We start from the raw sequence: 25,797 nt of genomic DNA on the forward strand, positions 1-25,797 counted from the left end.
CTAAAAAAAACAAACATTGTTTCTAATGATATTAAAGACATAATTCCCAAATGCAAGTGTGTTTTATCAACCATGAACAGAAAGTAAAGCCTCATGTTTAAAAAAGTAGTTGAACGTTTCATTAACATTCATAGCAATGAAAGCATGACGACAAGTGGAAGATATTTTGTATTTTAAAAGTTTTTATATTTTTCATTGATAGATAACTTGTGTTAGCTAATGTACTTTAAAAAAATCCTTTAATTCTATTTTTCACTCTGGTATTTTTCCATTTCTTGACACCACAAGCAGCTGATTTGTTTTATACTTTCCAAGTGGTGCTTTCAGACAGTGAAGTGTTGTGTTCCTCCGCTATGCTTTATTTTTATGGTCTTGGATGGATTTCACTGCGCGCTCATCACAAGAAAGAAGCAACTCTTGTATGTTTTGCAACAGTCACATCTTATGCAAGCGAAGAATTTAATGACATTCATCTCAGACCTGCGTCTCCTTCTAGCAAGTCCAAACCACCAAACAGGCTTTTACAACAACCTTGATTTGTGGGAAAAAATTGTATAACATAAAATTCATCCTAAAATTATTAAATCTTGTCTATTTAAAGAATTCATCTTGAATCATTTTTTTCACACTTTAAATTGAGTATGATATTGGTTATTGTAAGGACTTTCAGTTGGTTTTATCCATTTTTAAATGAGAAGGAAAAAAAGAGTTGTTACAGAGGAAAATAAGTTCTTCAACTTTTACAGTTTCTCCGATCCATCTGCCACATCCTGCAGTGATCACATGATCACCCATTTGACCAGTCAGTGATGGCATGTGGTTACCATGAAAACTGGGACAAGGGAAACTTGTGACCTTGATTTGTTTTTTTGAGAAAAAAAAGTGAATATTTTGCTGATTCTAAATTCTGTGTTGTGTATTCGCTAATTCATAGCAATTTATTCAGTTCATGGCATAAAATGCACAGGTCGAACTAGCTGTATCAAAGAATTAATAAATGTTCTTACGTTGATTTTCCTTAATGCACTGCACTTTGATGCATATTTTCCATATGCCAAAGTTTCACACAGACTTTTTTTGGCTTTTGCTGTATCAGCATCTCTTCTACAGCCAGTAGCTTTGGTTGAGTTTTCTTTGTTTTTAAAGAGGAGTGGGAAACCCACAAGTCTTCTTCATTTTAATGTTTGTTGCTGTGGTTCATTGAGGTTGTTTCTAACCTGTGTGAGTCTGAGTGTAATTCTAGTATAACTGCTGTTTGTCCAGGGAGGGGTTTATTAGCACATGAAAGTGCTGTAAGAGCTTACTTCATGAGAACACACCATATGCTGCTGCCTATGGAGTCCTAAACTGTTCATAATTTAATTAATAAATATGACATTGTGCAAATACACAATCAACCAATATATATCTCATAAATATATAAAAAGATCATGAAATCGTGAAAAACCTGCACACAGATTTTAAATTAGCCGTTATATTATTAAATATATTTCATTTTGCTTTAAAAACCTGTTCATTATTTTAAAACAGCATTTTAAAATATTCATTTTTAATCAAGTTGAATATTATTAGAATTCTATGGCTTTTTTCAGAACCTCGGATTTCAAAATCAATATTTTACAAAGTAGCTTTGTTTTTATTTCACATTGCTGTTTTTCAGAATGACTTATTTATTTATTGTTATGAGAGATTTATTGGTTGATTGTGTGATTGCACAAGGTCATATTTATTTATATAATTATGGACAGTTTGGGACTCTATAGGCTCCCTGGACAAAGTTTGGGAAGTCCCACCGCTGTGTTTCAAACTTTATCCAAAAACCCCCCCCCCAACAAATCAGAGGGAAACAAACAGGAAACATGCAGGATTGACATCTGTCGACTGACTAATGCAAGACAAGAAAAGAGAAAAGTGTTTTTTTGAGGAGGGAAAAAAATCGCAATTTACAAAAACAAGTTGTCCATAAAGGTAGAAGTCCTTCTGGTGGGCTAGTTAAGGGTAGAAGATTAAAATTGAAGCAATTAACCCTTGTGCTGTTTTAGATGACCCCACCCTTACTTTGACGTGTTCTCCCTACCATGACAAAGGTGGATAAAGGTGGAAAGATTTCATGTAATCCATGGACACCAGTGAAGATCACAAATCATTGAAGAAAAAAGGTTCAGAGCACTGTCTAGTGGGTCTAGATGACCCAACTCCCAATGTTAAAGTGCCTTGGATAGCACAAGGGTTAAAAATCATCTTTGATGAAGACCCCTCTGTTTTATGTCGTGTAAATTCCATAAAAATAGCACTTTTATCAAATCAAGCATGTGTGTTAGATTAAGTTATTTATATTAAAAAAATTTGTGAATTTAATGTTATTCATTTCAAAAGAGTTAACTTGCACTAGTCTAGTCTACTGACTCGTTTAGGTTTTCCGCTGTTGTTATAAAAATCCTCTTTGTAATGTCAGCCTGTTTAGATTCATGGTCAATTCAGTAAAACATAGATTTTAACCCAGAAGAACCCATGTGCAAAATATCTCGATCGGATCAATGGTCGGATTAGAATTCAACCGTGTACGTGGGCCCAGAAAACCTTTTCCGATTAGAACAAACGTTAACATGCGCAGCACTTTCTGTCGGAATAAATCATTCCCACATGCGCAGTTCTGTTTAAAACACCGGAAGAGGAAATGAGTCCCGCTGTAAACAAGCCGAGCTTCCACATGCATATATGTAACAGACCACGTAATTTTTCTAAGGACTGAGCCGCATTTCTGCTTTGAAAAGCTGATATGAAAAGCTGGCGGCCCGAGCTCTGCTCAGAGACGGGAGACATGGTTCTCCTGAATTCGGCTGGTCGTTGACACAGAGCTGCGGGACGGATGGCAGTCCGAAGCCTCCCACACGTAACAAAGCATCCTCTCCTTCCCTCAAACACAAAGCTATAAGTCCGGCTGTTCTGCTCAGAGTCACGGTTCGCTCTGGAGCGAAACATCCGCCTATGCATGACGTTAAACCAGAGCAGCAGTGACACACGATCGGAATGAACTGTTTACATGAACAACGATCGGATCAACAATCGGCATGACCCACCTATCTCGAAAGAAATTTTGATCAGGAGTCTGATCGGGGCAGACTATTACGAACAGCTTGTTTACACAACGCATATTTCTTCCGATCAGGCATTCTTTCCGATTACTTATGTAAATGCAGCTATAATAGTGACATTAGTGGTGTTTTTTTCTGATCTGGTAGATCCACATTTAGTTGATACAACTTAATTTTATTGTTTAAAGAAAAAAAAGAGAGCGAAATTAACCCCTTCACGTGCCGCTAATTCGGAATATAGCATTAAATACAGGACTCCACTTAATTTAGCATCACCTTGAACTGAAAAAAGATTGAAGAATATTAATTTATATAAATAGAAAGTCAGACATGAAGGGGTTAAACTGGGATTTGCAACCCTTTAGCTGTCAAAAAGAATGCTATGGATTTTGCTTAAATAATGCACAAATATCTGAGTGGGAATTTCACTTCGGATTTCTTTATTCTCTATTTATCTGTCTTCTCATTCCAATGATTTTGTGGTTTACTTAACATAAAATGCGTCCGTAAGTTCTTTGCCTTTTCATGGATTCATTATGTAAAACTAAATGAAGACTTCAGCATGAGCTAAAAAAGTATTGTAATTATCTTATAAATAAAATAATTATAGAAAGGATACATTAACCAGTGTGTTTTAGGTTGACATGTTTTCTGTTTAATGTGAGAACTTTTCTAAATGTTTTGGAAAACAAGTTGGCCTATTACACTGGACAAAAATCTCACATTTTTCTATTTTCTTAATTCCAAAGCAACTGTGAAGGTTTGTTACGCACAAACCATTGGATCAGTGCCTGCATAAATATTTGAACATGACTTATACAAACAAAGCTATTACCAAGAATGACAAACTGCAATAACTACTTTTCTAACACCAGGTGGAGACAAAAGCTCACAGAAAATCTAAAAATGATTTGTTAAAATTGTGTACTCTGGTGACATGTTTAAAAATAAATAATTGTTCCACACAACTAAGACCAATATATATTCATTGAGATTTATTGTGGCAGTATTAACATATAAAACAACTCATTTGTTTTGCTTTTAGAACATAGAAACATTCAAAATTTTCACTTCACAAAGTTTATAAGGCTTGGTTGTCCCAGAAGAGGAGGGTCAGTACTAGAGTTTCTTTTTCTTTTTTTTTTTTTTACTTAAGTAAAATCTCTAATTGTGTTCTTTTTAAAACACAGAAAACAAAATATAAACAAATAGGCAGAAAGAACATAACAAGTAAAACAAAATAAAAAAATAAAAAAACAACAACCACACCAATAAACAAGAGGTTTGATTGACAGCTGAAAACGAAATCCAAACCGTGCAATAGAATTTACCACTTTGCATGCCCACATAACACTGAAAGAATATACATTATTTCTTTCAAAATTTATTTTTTATCAGTTTTGCATAAAGTAGACCTGAGTTCAAATATTTAAAATCTTAAATAAACGAGTTCAAAGCACGTATTACTTTTAAATGGTTATGTTAGTTGAGTTTAACTCGTCTCCACAGCGCAGTCATCAAATTTAAGGTTTATAAATACTTGACTCATGTCAGGAAATTGTAACTTTGCATTGAAATAATCTGACATCAATTAGGTAATCACAGTTTAACATTTGTTGCTTTTAAAACAAAAAGAGAGAAAGCTTTTTGTAACATAAAAACAAAGAAGTTAGTTTAAAACAGCTACTGAGGACATCATAGATGGGCTACAATGTCATGTAATGCTACAGTGACTAATGGGGTAATGGTCTTTGTTACCACAGGTCATTCAGACTTTTTACTTCACTCAAAAAACAACTCTATTATTTAAGAAATGGTTTACATTGATCATAAACTAATAAACACATGAACTTTCAGTATTCAGTTAGTTTGATGGCTGAAATTTGGTTCAAATTTTCTTTTTTTATAAAAATGGACAAATTTCCAACAATGTTTCATTTAGTTAATATGCATTCCTGTTATTACTGAAGCAAAAAGCTATTGAACATTGTACAGACACGCAGTGATAGCATCATAATGCATCTAACTGAAATGCTGTTTATGGGATGATAGAATTACATTTTCTGTCGCAATTGTTTTTTTTATCTCAACAACAAAATTAAAAACCAAATTTTGCCAGTCTTTCTGAGCCAAAAAATAAAGTGTTGAATTCAAACAATTTTCCTGGATAAGGCTTTTCTAAAAATCCTTTAGACTCTCCCAAATGTTCAAAACACATGCAGAAGTCTAAGGTGGTTGAGACAGCCAAGCCTATATCTACACTACCTTACACTGAGAAGACAAAGAGAGGGTAGAAAGAAAGGACAGCTTTTACTTTTTCTATTTTTTTTTTTTTTTTTTTTTTTTTGCCTTTGCCACAAATATAAACACAATATTTACAAATGAGGGCATGCTCTTTGCACTGACCGATGAGAAAAAGGGGCAGACATGACTTTTTCTAGTTTGGCTGGAAGCAGATGAAGCACAGCAAAGTGCTAGGAAAGAAGTTATACCAGGATGGAGCTGTGTTTCTAAGGCAATACTGATTTTTGTTTTTAGAGATGAAGCTGCTGGTTAGTTGTCGCATTGCATCAAAGAGTATTAATGCTTACAAATGGAGACTGAGGGAAATTATGGGGTAGATAGACTATGTATTTGTTTCATTTGCTGCATTAAAGTTGATCTTATCTCAGTTTTGCAAAGTTTTTTTTAAATCTTTTTTTGGAACTGAAAATACTTTGACAAATGCTCAATGATGCAATGATGAAAGTCTGCATATATGACACAACAATTTCACATGTATTTTCTGTTACAGGAGTATATTACACAAAAATGATGCTGTACAAATCTGTATTCTCTCAAATCCAGCACTAACGCTTCAAAAAAAGAAAACAAATGTGATTTTAACGTATATCATCCATGTGGTAAATGATCATATCATAGTATCTGAGTTTTAAAGCACAACTCATCTTTTAAATGAGCCTGATAGAAGGTGTTGGCCTTTGCATTGTAAAACTCAACCGAGACGGGTTTTGTGATATACAAAATGACACACTCTTTCTTGATAAAATTAAAGCAATATTCGAGCATACACATATAAAGCTTGGATATTGATGAAAGCTTAATGCCTGAAGAGTAAAATACATGATTAGAATATGTTAAGATGCACATGTTGCATGCAGGTTTTTAGACATACTTTGATTTTGACAGAAATTGCTAATGCCCTTTCCTGAGGTGTTCATCCAAACTGAGCAACATTTTGAATGAAACTTAGTTTTTTGTTTTTATTAGACAACTGTTATTGTGCCTGAAGATTTTTTTTCTCACTGTTTGCATGTTTTAACTTCTACAATTCAAAGCAACAACACTACACTGAAGAAGCCCTCTGTGTGACAAACTTACAAGGTTTTGATGGCTTTATGTTCCAAGACAAATCACACAAATAAATATCTTTTAGTTTTAAGTTGCATGAACTAATTCGCAGTATTACAGAAAACAACTCCATGCCATACCTTGGTTTTTTAGCTATCAATTTCCGTTAAAAATGCAGTTTTTGTCTTTTCCTTCTTGATTTGATTAAGACTTTATATATGTTCCAGGAAACATTTCAGAAAAATGTATTTGGGTATAAATTATTTTTTTATTTGTGCCACTAAGTAAAACATATTTTGTTTCTGTGGGGTCAGCAGAAGCCCTCATTAATGACAAACCTTGTAACTTTCTTTTTTTCCCTTTTTTTCTTCTCCCCTTGCATTCACATTTGAAACACTTCTCGTCAACCACAATGCTGAAAGATGTTCTAACATACAAGCTAAGATGTAGTGCAAAATACATTTGAAAGTCCATCAAAACACAACATTTATCAGGTACTCGCATCTCCTTTCCCTCTCCTGCTTTCAAAAGGACATCGTCACAAACAGCTCTAATCTGAAATGTCTTGTGCTCTAACCTCGGCACGAAAAGCCCAAGGGACTACCACGTCAACAAATGCCAGCGGTAGTCTTAAAACTATGTTTCTCAACACCCGTCACCCAGACACTGCAGCAAATGGGTGTTCTTTTTTTTTTTAAATACATCTTTTGTAAACTCTTAATTTGAAAATAATCTTAAAGTACATCCTCTGATTGAAAAACTCTTGAAAGATCACATAAAAATGTAAAAAACCTTAAAAACAATGTATTTAACAGTACTTTTTAATATATTTGTTCATTTAGATATAAATAATGTATCTCTGACTGTGGTTTGTGTACACTGCAAATAAGTCATTTTGACAACCCCCCCCCCCCCCCCCCCCCCCCACTCTGTCACCACTGACAGGGTGTGACCAATTTAGCATCGTGAACTGAGGGAGGACAACACATCATAAATGTTTCAGGGAAAATTTGTACCCACTTGTCAGCATCAGGTGTGGTCAGACTACTATTGGATTCCATAAAAACAACAAAACAACAATTACTGTTGTTGTTTTTTATTTACTTCTTAATGTGTATTTGTAATTTTTTTAACCTATTTCTTGCTTATTACCATCCTTTTTTTTGCTCCTTCATTTAGTTACGTTGGCCAAGTGTCCATCTTAACAGTATCTGACTCTTGGGGTCAGGATCATAGTTGGTGTTATGCTCCTGCAGTCATTCATACTGGCAAAGGGGAGAGCGTGTCCTGCAGAAATGGATGTAAGTTCCACAGAACTACCTCGTTGGATATACATTTATAACAAGCACTTTGCTACAGTTTTGTCAGCCATCATAAATAAGTAATGCGCCGTTGGACAAGACAGTGAAAGTAGAATTATTTCACCTCACTGACTGATTAACTCTTTTGACGTAAGTTAGTTAAGACTGAACACACATCAAATAAATCAAACAATTAAGACAGACAACCGGACGCTTGTTTTCCAACGGGAACTTCTTTTCTTCAGTCTGACCACAGGTTCTCCATGGCCATGCTGATCCTGCAAAGGATCCAGCGCCGGAGCGGGCAGTAATACTCGTAGTGGAACTGCTCAAACTCTGGTGTCTGTCGGATCTCGTGAAGGAATGACCAGTTGATGTCTGACTCCAGGAGAAGCAGCAGGGCGGGCACAGTGACGAGCAGAACGCCTACCACCACAGAAACGAAGCGGACCACGCTCAGCATGCATGCGTTGACTCTCTCATTGGAGGAAAGCAAGCGGAGACTGTTGGTCAGGACTCCGCTCATTTGACTTCTTGCAGCCAGACGGGTGCGTTCATAGGCGCGGTCTCGCGCCCTTTCAGCCTCTAGCTGGGCCTGAATGTCAGGGTCTGCGTGCAGCTCCCTCAACAGCCTGGCTGGACTTTGAACCGGAGAGAAGAGCAGGTCAACGCCTCCCTGACTGTCATCCACCGGGCTGGGAAGCATGCTGGCACAGGGGCTGGAAACAGGAAAGGAAACATTCAAAGTAGTCTTTTAAGTTTATGCTCTCACTAAGATGGAGTATTAGGGCCACCATAAAAAGAAAAGGAAATATATAAGAGTAAAGTCAAAACTGTACCAGAATAAAGTCGCACAAATTATCAGGAAAAAAGACAAACTTTTGCAAAAATAAACTTATAAAGTTATGAGTACAAAAGTATTTCACAAGAATAAAGTTTTTATTCCATAAGTTATAAGTTGAGAATTTACATTAAATTCATGAGCCAAAAGGCTGTTAACTATAGAAAAATAGAAGCAATATTGTGTTTCAATATGAGAGGCGTAGAGCGCATAGTCAGTGCTTGCTTCAGCATTGCTTTCACAAATAGGGAAATACTAAGTCTTTTAGAGAGTCAAAGGTCTATTGCTGTAGCTATTAGGACATTGAAAAGGAGACTGGGCCTCTTTAGAAGAAAATTCTTGGTTGTAACTCACACCTACTATTTTATGTAAAATACGGGATTTACTGCATCAGCAACGGATGAGTTCTGCCTGTAGTTTTCACCATGTTCAGTTTCAAGTACAAATTAGGAATTATATATTAATTTTTGCACATTATCTTCTGATAGCTTTAAGTTACCTTGGTTTTTTCCTATCTATATACTGTTTAACTGTCTTTCAACAGCTGGGTATTTTTTCTTCAATGATTAGTGAACCTCACTGGTGTCCATAAATTACATGAAATCTTTCCACCTTTATCCACCTTTGTCATGGTAGGGAGAACACGTCAATGTAAGGGTGGGGTCATCTAAGATAGCACAAGGGTTAAATGGTTGACTGCTTTAGTTAAAATTACTTTTAACAAAGTAACCTAAAAGGGAAAAACAATTCAGAGGCATCTTTAGGCATTATTTATACAATAACTTTGTATAAACCTGTATGCAGTTTCAGAAATGGTGAGTGCGCCACCAGCTTCTTCCTCCTCTTCAAATCCATCTTCATCTTTCAGTGCTTGAGGTCGGAGGTTAGAGTTTTCTGTAGAAACACAGGGAGGCTGCAGGTCATTGCTGGAAGCAGAGGTATCTCCTTTGACACTTCGATGCTCTGCAGCAGCTGGCTCTGCTGGATGTTCAAGGGAAGACAGGGGGACAGAGTCCTTCACAGCAACAGCACCTACAGACAAAAAGACACCACAGCCTGGGTGAGACCTCTGACACGATCTCCAAGTTTTGTAGTTCAGCACTTCGACCACATGATGGTGTTACTGCTTCACATAAGAATGAAGCAGGGGTCACATACATTACAAACATACAGACAAAAGAAGAATTTAGACCTTTGCCTTGCCCATAATCTAGAGATTTAACAGCAGCCAACATCTAAATGGTTTGCTGCAGGTGCGTCTCACAGCCTTAAATTTCTGGATGTTTCCCTGCCATCATACAGAAAGACCTGCAGCTATCAACAGTTTAATTATGCCACCTGTGTTGGTGCAGTTTATAATCAGTTTAAATAAACCAGAAACTTCTTTGGACGTCACTCCTCTGACTGATGTGACGCAGCCTGACAAGAGAGCAGCTGCATGTGGATACAAAGACTCGGAGGTGTTGACTTAATGATGAGTGTTAAGACAACAGCGATGCCTCAAAGTCAATCCGACTCTCTGATATTATATGTGTATCCGCCTAAGGACTGTTAAAAATAAGGCCAGCTGTCTTCCTGTGGTGGATTATCACAAATGGGAAGTGGACGGCAAATGCCCAGAGCTTCATGACCTCATCTGGTCAAAACCTCTGGTCCAGACTTTGTTCTGGCATCTCCAATATTATGGTTGTTTGCAACCAAACTGATGACGGTCATACATTTTTGTTAGTTGTTACTGTCAGTAGAAATTAAGGTAACTTTAACCTAACAAAAACAAGCAGACCTATTACTATGAAAAAAAAATGGAAGGAAATTAAAAGTTCAAGAAAAGAAAGAGGGTCATGGAGTGAAAACTTCAAGACGCAATACAATGTTAGGGGAGAAAACTATGGAATTGGGGACCGTCATAAGAACTACACACAAACTCACAAAAAGAAAGGGAAGGAAATAGAATCATGATATCAACTGATGACAAATAGTAACAGCACAACAGTCAGCAACTTCTCCGTTTTAAAAAAAACAAAACAGAAATGAGAGTTCATAAAGGAAAGAAACAGTATACTTTGGCAGTGAGAAGCTAAAGAAAAATTTGAGTTCTGACTTTTACCGAAATAAAGTCCAACTATCACGACTTTCATAACATTTTTGAAATTGTGTGCTTATGTTTCTGCTTTTGTTCATACAAGCCTGTATTTGATTAAACTATTCACATGATTAGCCCTACCCATAATATTAATCATCAACTGTTAATTTCAAACCCTAATATTAATCTAACCTCTATCATATCTTAACCCTTAACTTTACAAAGAGCCGAGATATCTTATGTCTTTGCATAAAACTGGTCAAATGTACCTGTAAAGCCTGTAGTCTCCATAGTGCCAACAAATATGACACACACAAACTTACACACATGGTTAATACTGTCTAGACCATACAGAAAGTCATGCTTTCTTTGAGTAAAAAAAAAAAATCATCCTGTTTAATTTCAACTAAATGTTTCTATCTAGTCTGCATTAAACAGGTTGGATATTGTCCGTTCTGTGTATTTTATCAGTGGCACAGTAAAAAAAAAAACTTGAGCAACAACTCACACTAAATGACATTTATTAGGTTTCGTTTGTTACGTGTATTTCAGAATAGCCCATCAAAAATCTCCATTGATCTTTTTACTCCACATTTGGCATATATGCAGACTGCGTGCTGTCCTACCAGCTTTGCATTTTTCCATCTAGTTATTTAAATACATAGTAATTTCCAGACACATTATGTCAAACTTCTACAATAAAATTTTAAAACTTTGCACAAAATAGATAATTAAATTTAAAGTATTGCTGCCCTTCATCTTACCCTGCTTCAGGGTGTATCTTCCACATCCAGTACTGATTCCAGCAATCCGTTCCCCATGCCCCACAAGTCGCACATACACATCCCGAGTCGTGTGATTGGCTATACGCAGGTGGAGGCTCCTGCGTGTTGTGATTTTAACCTGGCACCTCAAGGCTTCAGTCACCACTATTGACGTGTCTGGTTCATCTGCAGCTTCCCCTGGTTGGAATACTTGAACAGGACCGGTCTCTCCATCCTCCATCCGCTCTCCGTCTACACTCTCAGCTGTTTTGTTCTGACAAATCTCTCCTGCACTGCCCTGGCTTCCGTAGCTGCTGATGTCACCTACATGTGGATGCTTACTTGCTCCCGTTTCAAAGTTACTTTGCAGGATGCTGCTTCCAACATCGTTGCTTTGTCTGTGCTCAAGAAGCTCCATCACTCACTAGGACGAACAACCTTAGGCCAGCTGTCTGCAGACAAACCCCAATGGCTCGCCTGATTGGGTCGCCAGCTGGGCTCAAATGCCCGCTCCTGTACATGCACTCAGAGACAGATGCCGCAAGACATACACCAGACACATACCGTTTCTCATACGTAGACATGGTGGGCCCTTCTGTGAATGTCAGTGATATTAACACAGAATGGAGGGGGCATTAGAGAAGGATCAGCCCAAAGCTTCAGTTTCTATATATAACCAGGTGCTCCTAACTTCAGAGTGGCAGCTAATCTAACTCTGATTACAGAGGGGCAGGCCCAAACCATGATAGGGGAGGGATTTTTTCCGCCTTTCCTTTCCTTTCAGCAAGTTCTTTAGTTGCTCCCCCTGAGAGAGAAATATCTGTTCCTAAATCTGACTAAATGTCAAAACTGTTAAATTAATGTTTCAATGTGTCTATCAGATGTGTTCGTCAGGGTTATGCAGCCTACACAAGAAATGAATGAATATGAAGTCTAATACGAACTAATCATTCATGATGCTAACCAAAATAAAGCACATGTGTGTATTTGTGTATGGATTTTAGGAAGGGAACACACTGTACAAACTCAACAAGGTCAACTATGACCTTGCATCAGCTTCCTGTTTCCTCTGTCAAGAGCTGAGATTAAAGCTCTGAATATAGATGGTCCAAAGGACACTTTATCCCAGAGTCCTTCCAACGCTTTCTTAAGAGTCAACATTTTATTTAAATCTTTTAGTTTGTCAATTATCAATTGCAGCTACTTTTGTTTTAGTGAAATAGAAATTTCACTTTGGATTTTCTGGTACCCTTGTAGAAGTTCTGGTTTATTAGTACATGCAATAGGTTTGCTGCCTATTGTCTCATTAAGTATTAGGTATTTATATTTAAGATTTTTCTTAATTATTTTTTTTCTTAATTTTTTTTTAGTTTTTCCACTTTGTCCTTTTTCTTTTTCTTTTTCTTTCTTTCTTTATTTCCTGTAGCGGGGGCCATAAGGTTGATATTTTAGACAAATCATGCATTTGCACAAGGAACTAAAGATTGGTCACTGACTTTGGGCCAAGAAAGAAGGGATTTGTGCTGGTTGAGTTGAGATGAAGAGACAGGTAAGGAGAGCAGGAGCAAAAATGAGGAGCAGATTAAGCCGATGAGGTGGCAGTAAATTCTGATACTAAAAGCAATGGAGACAAGGAGGAAGGTCTACTGCTTTAAGAGAGGGCAGGTGCAACGGCATGGTAATGCTGACAAGACAAAAGATCCAGGTAAATATTAGCTAATGAAGATGATAAAAAAGAAAAGTTGTAAAATATGGAGTGAAAACACTGACACAATAAAAAAGAGTTGGGCTTGATAAAAACCAAAAAAGAAAGTCGGGATTTGTGTTTGGGCTATGTCAAATCAAACTAGCCTCTTTGTGACTTTTTCCATACTATCATTAAATATTATGTCTTAGATTGTGTCTTTGTTTGTTGGTTAAATTTTAAAATTAGTATTTACATGTTCAAATAAAGGGAATTTAATTTCAAAAAGTGGCTCTTACAAGATCCTCCCTCTGCTCCAGTTGATTGTAAGCCAATACAAACCTGACACAAAATTCCGAAATGGCTTCCACAGGAACAAGCTACAAATACTACATTTATGCTCACAAAAAATATTGCAAAAATTAGTAACAAAAACCAACCTTAACATCAATCAAGAGATTTTATTAAAAGTTTAAAATATGCTAGAATTAGTGCTAAAAATTCAGACTAAAAACAAAATAATCAAGCGGAATAGCTGTCGCTTCAAGCTGTTGTCTGTAGCAGAACCATAAATCAAAATAGCTTTTGAACCGTTAAAACCATTTTAGATGTCAATTTCCCATCCAGGCTCCAAATATGTTTATGTTTTCATTAATGTAAGGCTTTCTGATCTTTGCTTTAGTTTCATTCAATGGTATTACAATCATTTAAATATTTACTTATGGCATTTTGTAGCCTCCTATTAGTTGGACTCCTAAAATAAAATCCCAGTTCCTGTGTCCTCTGTGTGCATGTCCGAACAGTTCCTCTCATGCTTGCTGATTGTTAATGGAAACAAAATAAGAGAAAAGGAATTTTTGTTAACTCAAATAATTTTTTCAAGCAAAAAAGCAGGATTTCTGGACCCAGAGGAAGGAGGATTTCCATAAGACAGCAATGTCCTTCCAGCTTTCTCAGGCGAGGCAGAGAAATAATCTAAATAGCTAAAGCTAACGGATAATTTTCCAGTGTATCTTGTAGGGATTATGGACCTGAAACATCGAACTTAACCCATAAACAAAGTATCTGTTTGGGATTTGAAGCAACTTAATAATATAATGTATAATATATAATGTATAATAATATTTAGTTCACAAAAAAGTCTCAAGCACCCAATTCCCTGTTTTTAAACCTTTAAATCCATCAAATAATCCTTTTTCAAGCCATCTTCTTTCTTACTTGTAATGTCTCTGAGATCTTTCTATCTTCTCAATACATTCCATGTATTATGTCATTTCAGTTTTTTTCTTTCCTTCTTTTTCCTTGTCCCCTCTTTGATTCAACTTTCTCTCTTTATCACCAAGCCTTTAACCTGATTTATGCTTCAATCAGATAACAGCTCAACGCTGCAAGCGTTAGAAATACTGAGAGGGAAAGGACAGAGAATGATGAGAACATGCAAAAATGTCATGGGCAAACTAAAAAAAAAAATCCAGTGTTGTGAGTACTTTTTATGGGGTCTATAAATCTGCTGTGCAAAGGTTGTCTCAAGGAAAAAAAGCCTGCTTCATCGCTTTTTCTTGGCTTTGCCATATTAGGTCATAAGGCTAAAAGGAAGATATTTTTAATCCTGCCAAGGGAAAATTAACTAATCTAATAAATTTGGGGGAAAAATTCTGATGGCCAGGATTTTTTGGCATTCCCCACTATTTGATAACAATTTCTAAAAGATTTTCTAAAAAAGGAAACCCAAAGTGCTGAAAAGGAAACTTTAAATTTTTTTTTTTTTTTAGCTAGGTGTCTTCAAAACAGCACTTTGTAAATAAAACTGTTGACTCAAATACTGGTCATTGGTGCAGATTAAATGTTAATTAGTTTAGGCAAGAAATAAAAAAAGAAATGAAAATGTGTAAAATACTAAAACCAGCATCAGAACTGAATAAAAAGCAACAAGAACAAATATGTTTTAAGACACAAAACTGAGAATTTCTATCAGAGAAAGAACCGCCACATATGTCAGATATATACATGTATTTATAACTTTTTGTATTTACAATAAAAAATAATGTAAATATAAAAATCAAAGTTTGCTGAGTTTCTGGGAATGACTTTGCTACAGCCTCCCCTGAAAAATGCTTTGTTTAGCCAGAGAATACTCAAATCTCCTGATGACTGAAAACGCCAACAAGACAAAGTAACATGATGGCATTATAGTAGCAGGCGCCAGGTTTGGTTGTTTCAGCAGTTACACAACAAAGTTTAAAGTGTCACACCAGGACTCCTTCAATTTATCAAGATAACCAACAAGTGTGCTTTGGGCTGTGAAGGATGGTGGAGTTTATTATTGTTCTCAAACACAAGATATTAATACCAGGCAGCACTGGATCCATTCATGTTTTTCCAGTTACTGTAATCCAAGTGAAATGCTCTTTCTCTATAACTCCAAAAGGTTATATTGCTGCTGGAAAAAAACAAAAAAACAAAAAAAACTGACTTTCATTAATAAACATAAAGGCAGCTTGATAAATACAGGCAGCAATCACTGATCATTTCACTATACTGCTCCAAACAAACAATAGCCTAAGATCCAATAACTGCAGTTTTTAGTATCACACAGGCCAAGCCTTAAATCCTTCCAATTAGTTGACCAATTTTCCCTCACCCAGAGGTGTTTCTGTGCATGGAGATAAGTTGTGTCATGTCTCCACATTTAGAGAGCCAATTAAAAATCCTTAAATTACAGTATGTGGTCCTCTGGGTAATTTTCAGATTAAATTACACCCTGGTGTCATTGGGGACAAGCCGTCACACACAGCTGACAGGCTGGAGAAGGTGTAGTCAAAGGCAAAAACAGTATAAAAGTCATGCTTTTGCACACATTTATATAATTAGAAATAACATTCCCTCTTTAAGTAAATAATATAACAAACAAACAATACTCCCAACAGTTTTTCGGTTAAAATAAATAAATAAATACAAAAGTGTTCTAGATATTTGATTACTGGGTCCTTTCAAGAAACCTATAATGCTACATTCATACCAGGAATGTGATGTGCGTTCAAGAACTTGAAGAATGTGCATTATTGAAAGCACCTTTAGCCCATAGTGTTCACACTCGACAAGCAGGGATGGCCTCTTCTCCTCTTTTCTACTGTTTATTAGCGCATGTCTGCCACCTCCAGTTGGAGGAAGCTAAGTGCAAAATGTTGAAGCAGTGCAAATCTCGTGAATATTTATCCAGACATTTTCTTTCACAGCTCTATTTTTATTTATGAAAGCCTTGATGTCTTATAATTCCAAAGACCTACAATTCCACGAACTAGAATTATTAATTTATTCCTCATGACAGGAATGCCATCCATACGTCACTATTCAATACAAGTCCTTGGTTGAAATTTGTCACATTTGGTCACATGAATTTGCGTTGAAGAGGGCGGTGTGAGCGTAGCTTAAGACTAAAATAATGTAGAGTAAACAGGATCCATGTTTTAATGTTGGGTTCTTCGTTTTCTTTTCCATCCATCTATCCCTCCATCCATCCGTTTTTCCTCAATCTGTCACTCATCTTTTTATTTAAAAACTGTATTTAAGTATGTGATTTACGGCCACCCAATCATTAAAAACAAGCAAAAAATGAACATTACTATCCATAGAAAAATAACCAAGCAAAATGAGGATAATTCCTCCTTCACTTGCTAATCGCAGTTCGAGTTTCCCTCCATACTACTTAGAAGCATTTGTGAGTGTTGGTCTAATGTCAGAGTGCCTCTGAAACTGTGAGAGCTCACAGATGCTCAGAGGCACGATAGCTTTCTCAGGCAGGATCTCGGGAGGAGTGTTTTTAGCGTGCTGCAATTGGTGTCTCCAGGGAGACGAGGCTGACGAAGAGATCAGAGTATTAGATGCCCAGTTAACTCCCTCTCACTATGGGTGGGGCAGATGAGCCCCCTCCTACGCAAGGGAACACCCCTGTGACTCTCCAAGCATTCATTTCAGGATGGCGTCAAACTAAAACCTGTTGTGTACATAAAAAGCAGAATCCTCGTACCACTGTCTGCTGCCGTCTCTTCGTACTCATTGGTGGAGGGCAGTGCAGGTACCAGAGGCTCCATGTTCATGATGAGATTTTTGTGACTCAGAGAGTTGAAACTTCGACTCTGACCAAATTGAGCTCTGAAAAACACCAAACAACAGTTAACTGACATACATCATGAAATCCTTTGGTATACTTTGACTCCTGTAACCACAGAAGTTAAAGCAAAATCTGAATATTCTATCTATGTTAATAATCTGTGCACAGCTGCAGAAATATTGCATTAGTATTCTTACCTGCGCACCTCTGGAGCATCCCTCTGAATTTTTGAGCTGGCTTCAATCACCTCCTTTGCTACCCTTCCACTAACAGAGACAGATATGCATTTTGAGAACAGCAAGCACATGTGATATTCTCTAAATCTATGAAAATATATTTTTGATATCAAAATAAAAATATTAATTAATGGAAAAAAGAGCAATAAAACAAATGTGTTGGATCTGCTTAACACTCCATTAGCTAACAGTTTACCGTCAAAAGCTCCATTAGTTGGATTTGAGAGGCAAAAAGCTATTTGTGCATTTCAGGGCAAAGCAGACCTGAAATCTTTTTCTTCACTCATTTTGTGCACACTAATGGGGAAATGGTAAATTAGACTGAATAATTAAAAAAGCATCAGAACATTTACACTTTCCATAAAAGTATTGTTTAGAGATTTTAGATGCTTGATTTGTTCAATGCACATTTGCTTTTTTTGTGGAGTATGAATCTTGTTCCAGTTTTGGATTGACATGTAATGTTTATAATGTCATTGTGGTATTAGTTATGTGTTAACCGAATGTATTAGCAGGCTAACAAACTGAAACTTTGTGTAAAAGTGATCAAAGTTAACATATCTACAAGTTTTTGCTGTAATTGTGACTTCGGAGAGATTTCAAAGCAGCATTAACAGCAACAGGAACCCATCAAGAAATTAAACAACTGTACGGAATCGAATGATTGTCTGCTTTCATATAAATTATAATTTTGACAACAAAGGAAGTGGCTCACAAATTTGTATTCAATTATAAATGAGTAAATATTTTGTTTTGTTTTATTTCTCTTTCATTGCATTTAAAAAAAAGAGTTGTGCAAATTACATATCATAAATTGTACACAGTTTATTTTCATGTAAACTGCATCATTTGTCTCACCTGTATCTGAACCTGCTGCCTTTGAAGAAGATGTTGCTACTGGAAACAGTCTTTATCTGACTTGACTTCGCACATCTGTCAGCCAGATGGAGAAAAATATACAAACAGAGAAGAAATACAGTCATCGAATCGTGAAATTTCTTTGGAAACATCAGTTCTGCAATTTGGACGTGTCACCAGGAATAAAAGAAGGGCTATTTTTTTGCATGTTTTAAAAATGATTTTCAATTAATGTATTATTTTTGTTACCTATATCACTTGTCCAAAAGGTTTTATGTTAGTGTGATCTGAGCTGTTAGAGATCTTTCTGCTTTTTACAATGAACTTCGAACAGTGAACAGATTCCTAGAATCCTAAAAAAGGCAGACGTTGTTTTAAGAAGTCCATAGTATTTGTAATTCGGAGAAAAAGTTTGTTTTATGCTTTTTTGTCTTGACCCTTTATTGCAATTTATAATATTTCTGAATGTCATTTTGTGATGAGGATACGGTTGACATTTAATCTGAAACTATACTCCAGGTCAGTAGAGGCGGTGTCAGGGTGCAGTCATTCCCTTTCCTCTTCATGAGCAAGTGTTCACTAAACTCCACTTGGCAGCCATGACTGTAACTCACACAAACTCAATTTGCTCTAATTTGATTTAGAGCTGTGTTGCTTTCCTGACATCTGAGACATCTGACATCCACCATGTAACTCCTAGAGACCCTCAGGCTGCTGGAGTGAAGATATTAGTTTCCACGGCTACAGACAGGTGCCATTATAAAAGCTGTTCCTGCTGCAAATCACTTCACAGAAATTGTTATTGAGATTTTATCTAACATTCAAATGTATGTATTAATGCAGAAAACATGTAGAAAAAATATTGCCCACCATAAAAAAGCCCACGTTAAAGACCCACTCCAATGAAAAATGTGTTTTTGGTGTTCTTAACATGTTGTAGTATTTTTTTCATGATGGAGGAAATATATAAAGACTGGATGGCTCTGATATTTCTCACCATTTTTATTGCACCGGTAATGTAAGGGGCTGTAAGCTAGCTGGAGAGAGTGTAAATAAAGGGATGATGGGAACTGAGGATAGGCTCACTCTGCTCTAACAGTCCTGCCTACAACTCAGGGGCAAATGTCTAATGAACTCCTATGTCCTAGAAAACGACGCAGGTTTTTTTGATTTTGGCTAAAAACAGCATATTCATAACTAAAAGTCAGCTGGAAACGATTTTACAATAAATCAAAAGACGATCGGAGTGGGACTTAAACAGCGTGACTACTGTACACAGGGTGACAAGGACCTTGAGAATGATTCACAATTTGAAGGCTGATGGGCACCATAAAGAGATCCATCAAGAAGTGGCCTTCACTTCTGTCTGACCTTTAGAAGATCTCATCTCTTCCAACGTCCTGTTGGAAATATCTCACATGACTTCAGAGTTTTTTTTATACTGCATCTTTTATAATAGCTGCTGTGAAACGTTGCTGCTGCATGAACATGAGGGAGGTAAGGAGGAAATCTGATATTGGGATGGGGAGGATCACTGTAGCTATAAGAAAAAACCTAACTGCTCCAGATAATATTTGTTATTTGTGTGTTGTGTTTCTTTTTGTTGTGGAAGTTAATTTGCAAACTAATTTCATGTAAGATTTGTGAGTGCTTGTGTGTAGACACACTTGTAAAAGGCTTGGTTCTCCACCCCACATTTCCAGAGGTGTTTGCATGCTGCAGGAGTCGAGGTGTGGAAGGTCAGGACCAGTTTCTTCTGCACAGAAAATACAATCAAAGAAAAAGAAAGGGTGAGGATTTATCAGCAAAAACATAAAGGAGCAGTAAAGGACACAAATGTGAGGGAGCTGCGCAAAATGTCCACCAACAGAAGCTGTAAACCCGACAAGATTTGGTGCTTCTGTCAAGAAGAAAAGGTGCTTATATCTTGAAAAACACCAGCTTTATAAACTTAGTGTGAGGATTTATCCTTGTAGACGTTGAGTTTTCTACGCTGCAAACCTGGTAACATGAGAAACCAGATCGATGTGGCTCAAAGACGGGGTTAGAGGGATAGAAAGCAGCAAGGAGGAAACACGGAAATCAATAACATGGGAATGAACTGCTGCAACATAATATCGGGCATGTGTCATGGCTATAAATGTCTAATGCAGCCCAGGCAGCTTCAATGCAAAATTTAAAGCTTCGCACTTAAATGCACAGCTCCCTCTTTTGTCATGCATCAGTTACATGAGGGTCTCAGTTGTGCACACCTACACACATGTGCTGCAGGTGCCATGTGTGTGCACAGATCTCATGGTGGAACAATCAGTGAAAAATTTCTTTCTATCTTTCTTCCTACTTTGGGTGACATGCAGGGGGGGTTTTAAGCATGTTTTGTGATCATTTCATAAATGTAAAACGACTGCATAATCTTTTATAATCGTAGTTACATGACATAGCAGTTATAGATATAAACTGGACGCAATCTAACATGGAAAATAAAACACAATAGTTGTGAGTCTTTCCTCTAACAGATCCACAGAACCACAAATTAAAAAACCATGAACTTGTTACTGTAAAGTGATGATATTCACCTCTAAATTCCCATGCAGCTCCATTTACATTTATTGACTTCCATTAGGAGACCAAGCTGGGTCTTGGGAATAATAAGCGTTTTTGAGCACAAAACTTAAATCTAGCTTTAGGATGTTTGGAAATGCAGGTTTCTGTCGTGATTGTGCCAGATTCATAACTTTCTCCAATGCACAGACTAAAACATTCAAAAGGCAGTTTTTATTGAGAACGTAGTAAATACAAGTTGGTATAAACAAGGATCCAATTGAAGTAATAATGTTTCAACAATTTTTTGTGTTTTAAGAGAAAAAAAAGCTCTTATTTAACATCCGTGTAACATGAACTAAAGTTACGCATTTGTCCTGGTACAAAAGTCTGAGAATCATCCAGTGAGATCTGGAACAAACCTCGCTTTGTTTCCTTTTGTTGTGTTCATGAAAGCTACACTGCAACGTCAGTACTTGTTCCTATCAAATCATTTTCATAGTTGTGGTCTCTCACTTTACAAATCCTATGATGTACAGGTGATTATGTGATGTAAAGAACACTTTTTTTTTTTACATGAACAGCATTCTAGTCTTTTGAGTAATTTTTCTGCAAGTTAGCTAATAAAACTCTTATAAAGAGGGTGGTATCGGCCCAACTTTAGGTAAAAACAAAGAAACACTGACTTTCTCTTCATGTATGCTAAAATAGATTATTTTTAGTTGCATGCCTTTGTTATTTTAGGACACCATAAAACAATAAAATATTATCATCAGCTCAAGGTGGGGAAAGGAAATGCAAGTGATTGAGGGCAGGATGTGAAGACATCATATATGATCAGTCACATGGGGAAAAATATAATCCTGATACACATAATTTATCTTAAAAAAATGTAATATTAAAAGAAACAGCCCTCTCTAATTCAAAACAGTCTGGCATGACATACATGGATTATATTGCAAAATATAACAATGATTGAAATCTGAAGGGTGACTGTGACCGTGTTGCCAAACAGACAAAAAGTAAATGTGAGGGAATGCAACAACAAACCTTAAACTGAAGCCAGTGACAAACAGAAACAATGACATTTACAAAAAGACAGTGACAACAAATAACAACTAAAAAAATGGAAAAATGCTGACATTTGCTCTGATTCTAAAGTGAGGTGAGGACAAGACTGCTTTGCTATAATGACACACATTTAATGTACTCACCATTGATGACTATGTTTAAACACGAAAAGAAGAGACACAAACAAAGAAAAAAACTGAATCTCAAGGTCGTCATGAGTTTGACAGAACAAGCTGATAAGTTAAGCAGCAATGAAAGAGTTGAGTAAGGCTACAATACAGAGAGCAGTTATGAGGACGCTTAAAAACCTTTGGCTGCTTGATTAAAGTGCAAACCATCAGTCTTCCAACTAGAAACCAAAGGGTTTGCTCAGTATCTACCACAGTTTTGCTGGATGAAGCAAACAAGTAAAGCAAGCGTCCAAAACCTGTCGTAAAATCAGTTTATCGTTTTTATTTCTCTGAGATGGAACAGCATCAACCAGATTCTTGTTTGGACCACAAACAACACATGATGTGTGAGTGAGAAGACTGTTGGTAACACCATCCCGCTGCAGTGAGTCCTGCCTGCTAAGGAGATGTGAAACAGCGACACATTTGTACAGTGTGCGTGACGGTGGAAAGGATGACAAAAATGACAGTTCATCTTTAGACGGATAAAGGGAGGAAGGAAGAAAAGGAAGAAAGAATAAAAGATTTTTGCATCTGTCTCATTTCACAGGGGTACAAATGTCAAAGGAAAGGGAAGAATTTAATGCAAAAAATTGCAACTCACTAAAGGAGAACATGGAATTTATATATACCGACTAGTTTTAACCTTTAAACACTGTACTCACCTCTTTCTGGATCCCGATGACGTAAAAGGTTTTCCCTTCAAACTTCAGCTTACTAACATCCATCCTGCAAACAACGGAATATATATTTTCAACACATCTTTGTGTTTCCCTATAAAGAATGATATGACATATTTTTTAAGTTTATAATACAGGAGAAATATGCATTTGAGATGCAAAGAGGATTTTGTTTATCTCTCATGTGAGCTCATATTTGTTCTTTGGCTTGTAGTATTAAGTTTAGTTTTTAGTCTATTGTCTTAAAATATCCACTTTGCGTAAACAATGAGTATTACAAATCTACAAAATCAAGTTTTGCAAAAAAAATATCTTACCCTCTTAAGACCGGAGCTCTTGTTTAATAGGGCTTATAAATTCTCTTTGACAGTTAAGGAGGATTAACGATTGTGGTGCTATAACCAAAAATCTGATGTCCATGCATGTTAAAAGATCTTAAAACATGCTTCCTGGTAATTCTGCTTCACTGCAGATTCTAATGTACACATTTGATTGACATATTTGAATGGTACATTCAAAACAAACCATTTGAGGAGGTGAATTCTCTTGTTTCCCTGGAAAACCACAAACCCTGTGGCTGTGAACCCAAGAAAAGCTGTGGCGCCTGTGAAGTCCTGGGAACACACATGCACGCCAGTGTTACACAGGTGGTGTGACCAGCAGGGGGGCAAATGAGGCATCACTGGTTTCCATGGTAATGGAGCACACACGAAATAACGTTTAAAACAGCACACCATTAAAAAAATTAAATAGAAGCATGACAGAGCTCATAAAGATGATGTCATTCAAATGGACGCTGAAAAGCATGATTATCACACGTCTTAATAAGCATACCATTTTGTTACTTGACAAAAAAATCTGATTTGATCAAAACCAGATCATGACAACTATGCAAAATATAAAATAAAATAAATAAATCCCACCCCTATGCAGAATAAGATTGATTCCTTCCACTCCCTTTCAAGCAATACATCCAAATCTACTCGTCATATTAAATGAATCTAATGCGACTTGAGTAAGTATTTCATACATCATTGCAAAAATCTCTTTATATGATCATGAGTACCGGTAATAACATTGTCTTTTTCTTCTTACATTTATGTTAAATTTCCTTTGTTTTTTCCAACCATACACTCTATGATCCCACACACGAATACTTTATAATAAGAGACCTTTTCTAAATATTAGTTAATGCATAATTAAGCATTAATTAACTATAAAATAATGTGTTAACAGACACTTTTATAAAAGACTTGTCTCTGCTATGAGGAAAAACAGTATATTAGGAATCTATTTTTACTAGAAGCCAGCTCAGCCACAGGAACATCGCCACAGTGCCCACCCACACCCGCACAGCATCAGGGTCCACTCCACTGCCGTGAGGCGACAATGCTGGACCCCAGCCGCCACAGTGTGGGCGAGCACCGCGGCAACAACCAAAGATCAAGCTGGCAAGTCCTGGAACAAAAGATTCCCATAAGGAAACACTGGGGCTAAAATCGTAATAATAAGAAAGTCAAAACTAAATATTTAAAATGTATTTTAAAATAAAATAGAATTCAATACCTAAAATAAATTAAATACTTAGAATAAAGTTATTTAATAAAATTTAGTATAATTAAAAAAACAATAAGTAAGCAAGAAAGATGATTCAAAAGTGATATGAAAAGGATGGGTCTTAAGCCTTCTCCTAAAAACCTCATATGGTTTCTGCAGCCCTGAGACTCTATCTTTTACACATAGGCCATAGTTTACATTGAGCTATCAAGTGTTTCCCTCAACATGAAGCAACCTATCGATAAATATAGATATAAATAAATATACAGCAGTACAAATCATATTTGAAATATAGAGAAATATCAACACATAGATGCAACAGTCCAGGTTGTCATTACTTAAGTCATCCATGTGTCATCCTGTAATCCATGGATGACACAGTATTGCACAGACTGCTTGATTTATATCCAAAAAATATTCATAAATGACTAAAACTAAATCAATCAAATTCTTATTGACCAGCAGTGACATTTTTGTGTGGGTCTCTATATTTCGCAGTATTTCCCTTACTTTTCTGTTGTATCTTTATAATAGCTTATATTTTACATTAACACATTTTAAATGATTTTCTCTGATATGAATTTGCTTCCTGCAACATTTCCAGCTTTCGGAAAAAAAAACCACTGTGCACCAGAGATGAGGGAGGGAAGCCCTCTCGGTTAACATAATTTAAATATCTTGCTAATCAGTGTTGGTATGAATCTTCATGAAACAGTGTCCTCATTTCTCACTCTGCCTGCCTGGGCCAACGATGATCAAAGAGGGGGCTGAAAGATTCCAAAATAACGAACTTCAACAAGTTTGCCCTAAAGATTGCAGTTCATTCAGCATCACAGCTTTGGAGTGTTGCTAGAAAATAAATACTTTCTGCAAATAAGGCCAAAAATAAACAGTGTGACATGAGATTATAATCATAATATAATGTCCTTTGAGGAGGGCTTTTGTATCCATCACACCAGTGGAACCTTGTCAGTGAGGATGCATTTCTGAATTTACCTTACATGGATGTGGGTCAACTCCATACGTTTCAAGACTGTGAGCCCTTTGGAGCATGTTCAGCTCAGCTAGTGCAGCACTCTGGCCCCTGAAAGGCAAAAAGACAAAAATAACTGTTTTGTTATTTGACTGACTTTAAAATTAGCATGATGCTCCTACTCTAATCTAGAATCACCAAAATTGTACGCGTGTTGAAATATTGATTAACACAAATCATTGTGTACTTGAAGTCACAAAACTTGAAATGTTACACAGCATACAAATGAATATGGCATCCAGTTAAACGTAACAACACAAAACCTTACATGTAATTCCATTACAAATGGTCCCAACTGTCCCTGGCTCAATCTCCAGAACTCATTAATCCACACGCTGTTAATCCTGCAGTCCGACCCATCGGGGCAGAAAGAGGTCACCGTCTTTGATGTTGGGTAATCGCGGTAACAGTGACGATCACA

At 36.5% G+C, this 25,797-nt stretch overlaps 1 protein-coding gene across 5 annotated transcripts in view; it reads right to left on the reverse strand.

Moving 5' to 3' along the window:
- Positions 1 to 4,073: 4,073 nt before the first annotated feature.
- Positions 4,074 to 25,797, reverse strand: part of frmd3 (FERM domain containing 3) — a 48,475-nt gene continuing 26,751 nt past the window's right edge. For 2 of the 5 annotated variants that reach the window (XM_020705836.2, XM_020705835.2), the window contains exons 7-16: positions 25,340 to 25,427; positions 23,312 to 23,400; positions 22,772 to 22,835; positions 22,080 to 22,088; positions 19,992 to 20,080; positions 18,325 to 18,399; positions 17,428 to 17,496; positions 17,147 to 17,271; positions 9,383 to 9,620; positions 4,074 to 8,466 (exon numbers count right to left, since the gene is read on the reverse strand). In XM_020705836.2, coding sequence (XP_020561495.1) covers positions 7,989 to 8,466; positions 9,383 to 9,620; positions 17,147 to 17,271; positions 17,428 to 17,496; positions 18,325 to 18,399; positions 19,992 to 20,080; positions 22,080 to 22,088; positions 22,772 to 22,835; positions 23,312 to 23,400; positions 25,340 to 25,427 — 1,324 coding nt within the window. In that variant the 3' untranslated portion in view covers positions 4,074 to 7,988. The remainder of the gene's footprint in view (positions 8,467 to 9,382; positions 9,621 to 17,146; positions 17,272 to 17,427; positions 17,497 to 18,324; positions 18,400 to 19,991; positions 20,081 to 22,079; positions 22,089 to 22,771; positions 22,836 to 23,311; positions 23,401 to 25,339; positions 25,428 to 25,797) is intronic. The other 3 variants (XM_011479016.3, XM_011479015.3, XM_020705837.2) reach the window with 2 other exon arrangements.

The sequence above is a fragment of the Oryzias latipes genome, chromosome 9, assembly GCF_002234675.1.
Source record: "Oryzias latipes chromosome 9, ASM223467v1".
In the NCBI taxonomy this organism is placed as follows: Eukaryota; Metazoa; Chordata; class Actinopteri; order Beloniformes; family Adrianichthyidae; genus Oryzias; species Oryzias latipes.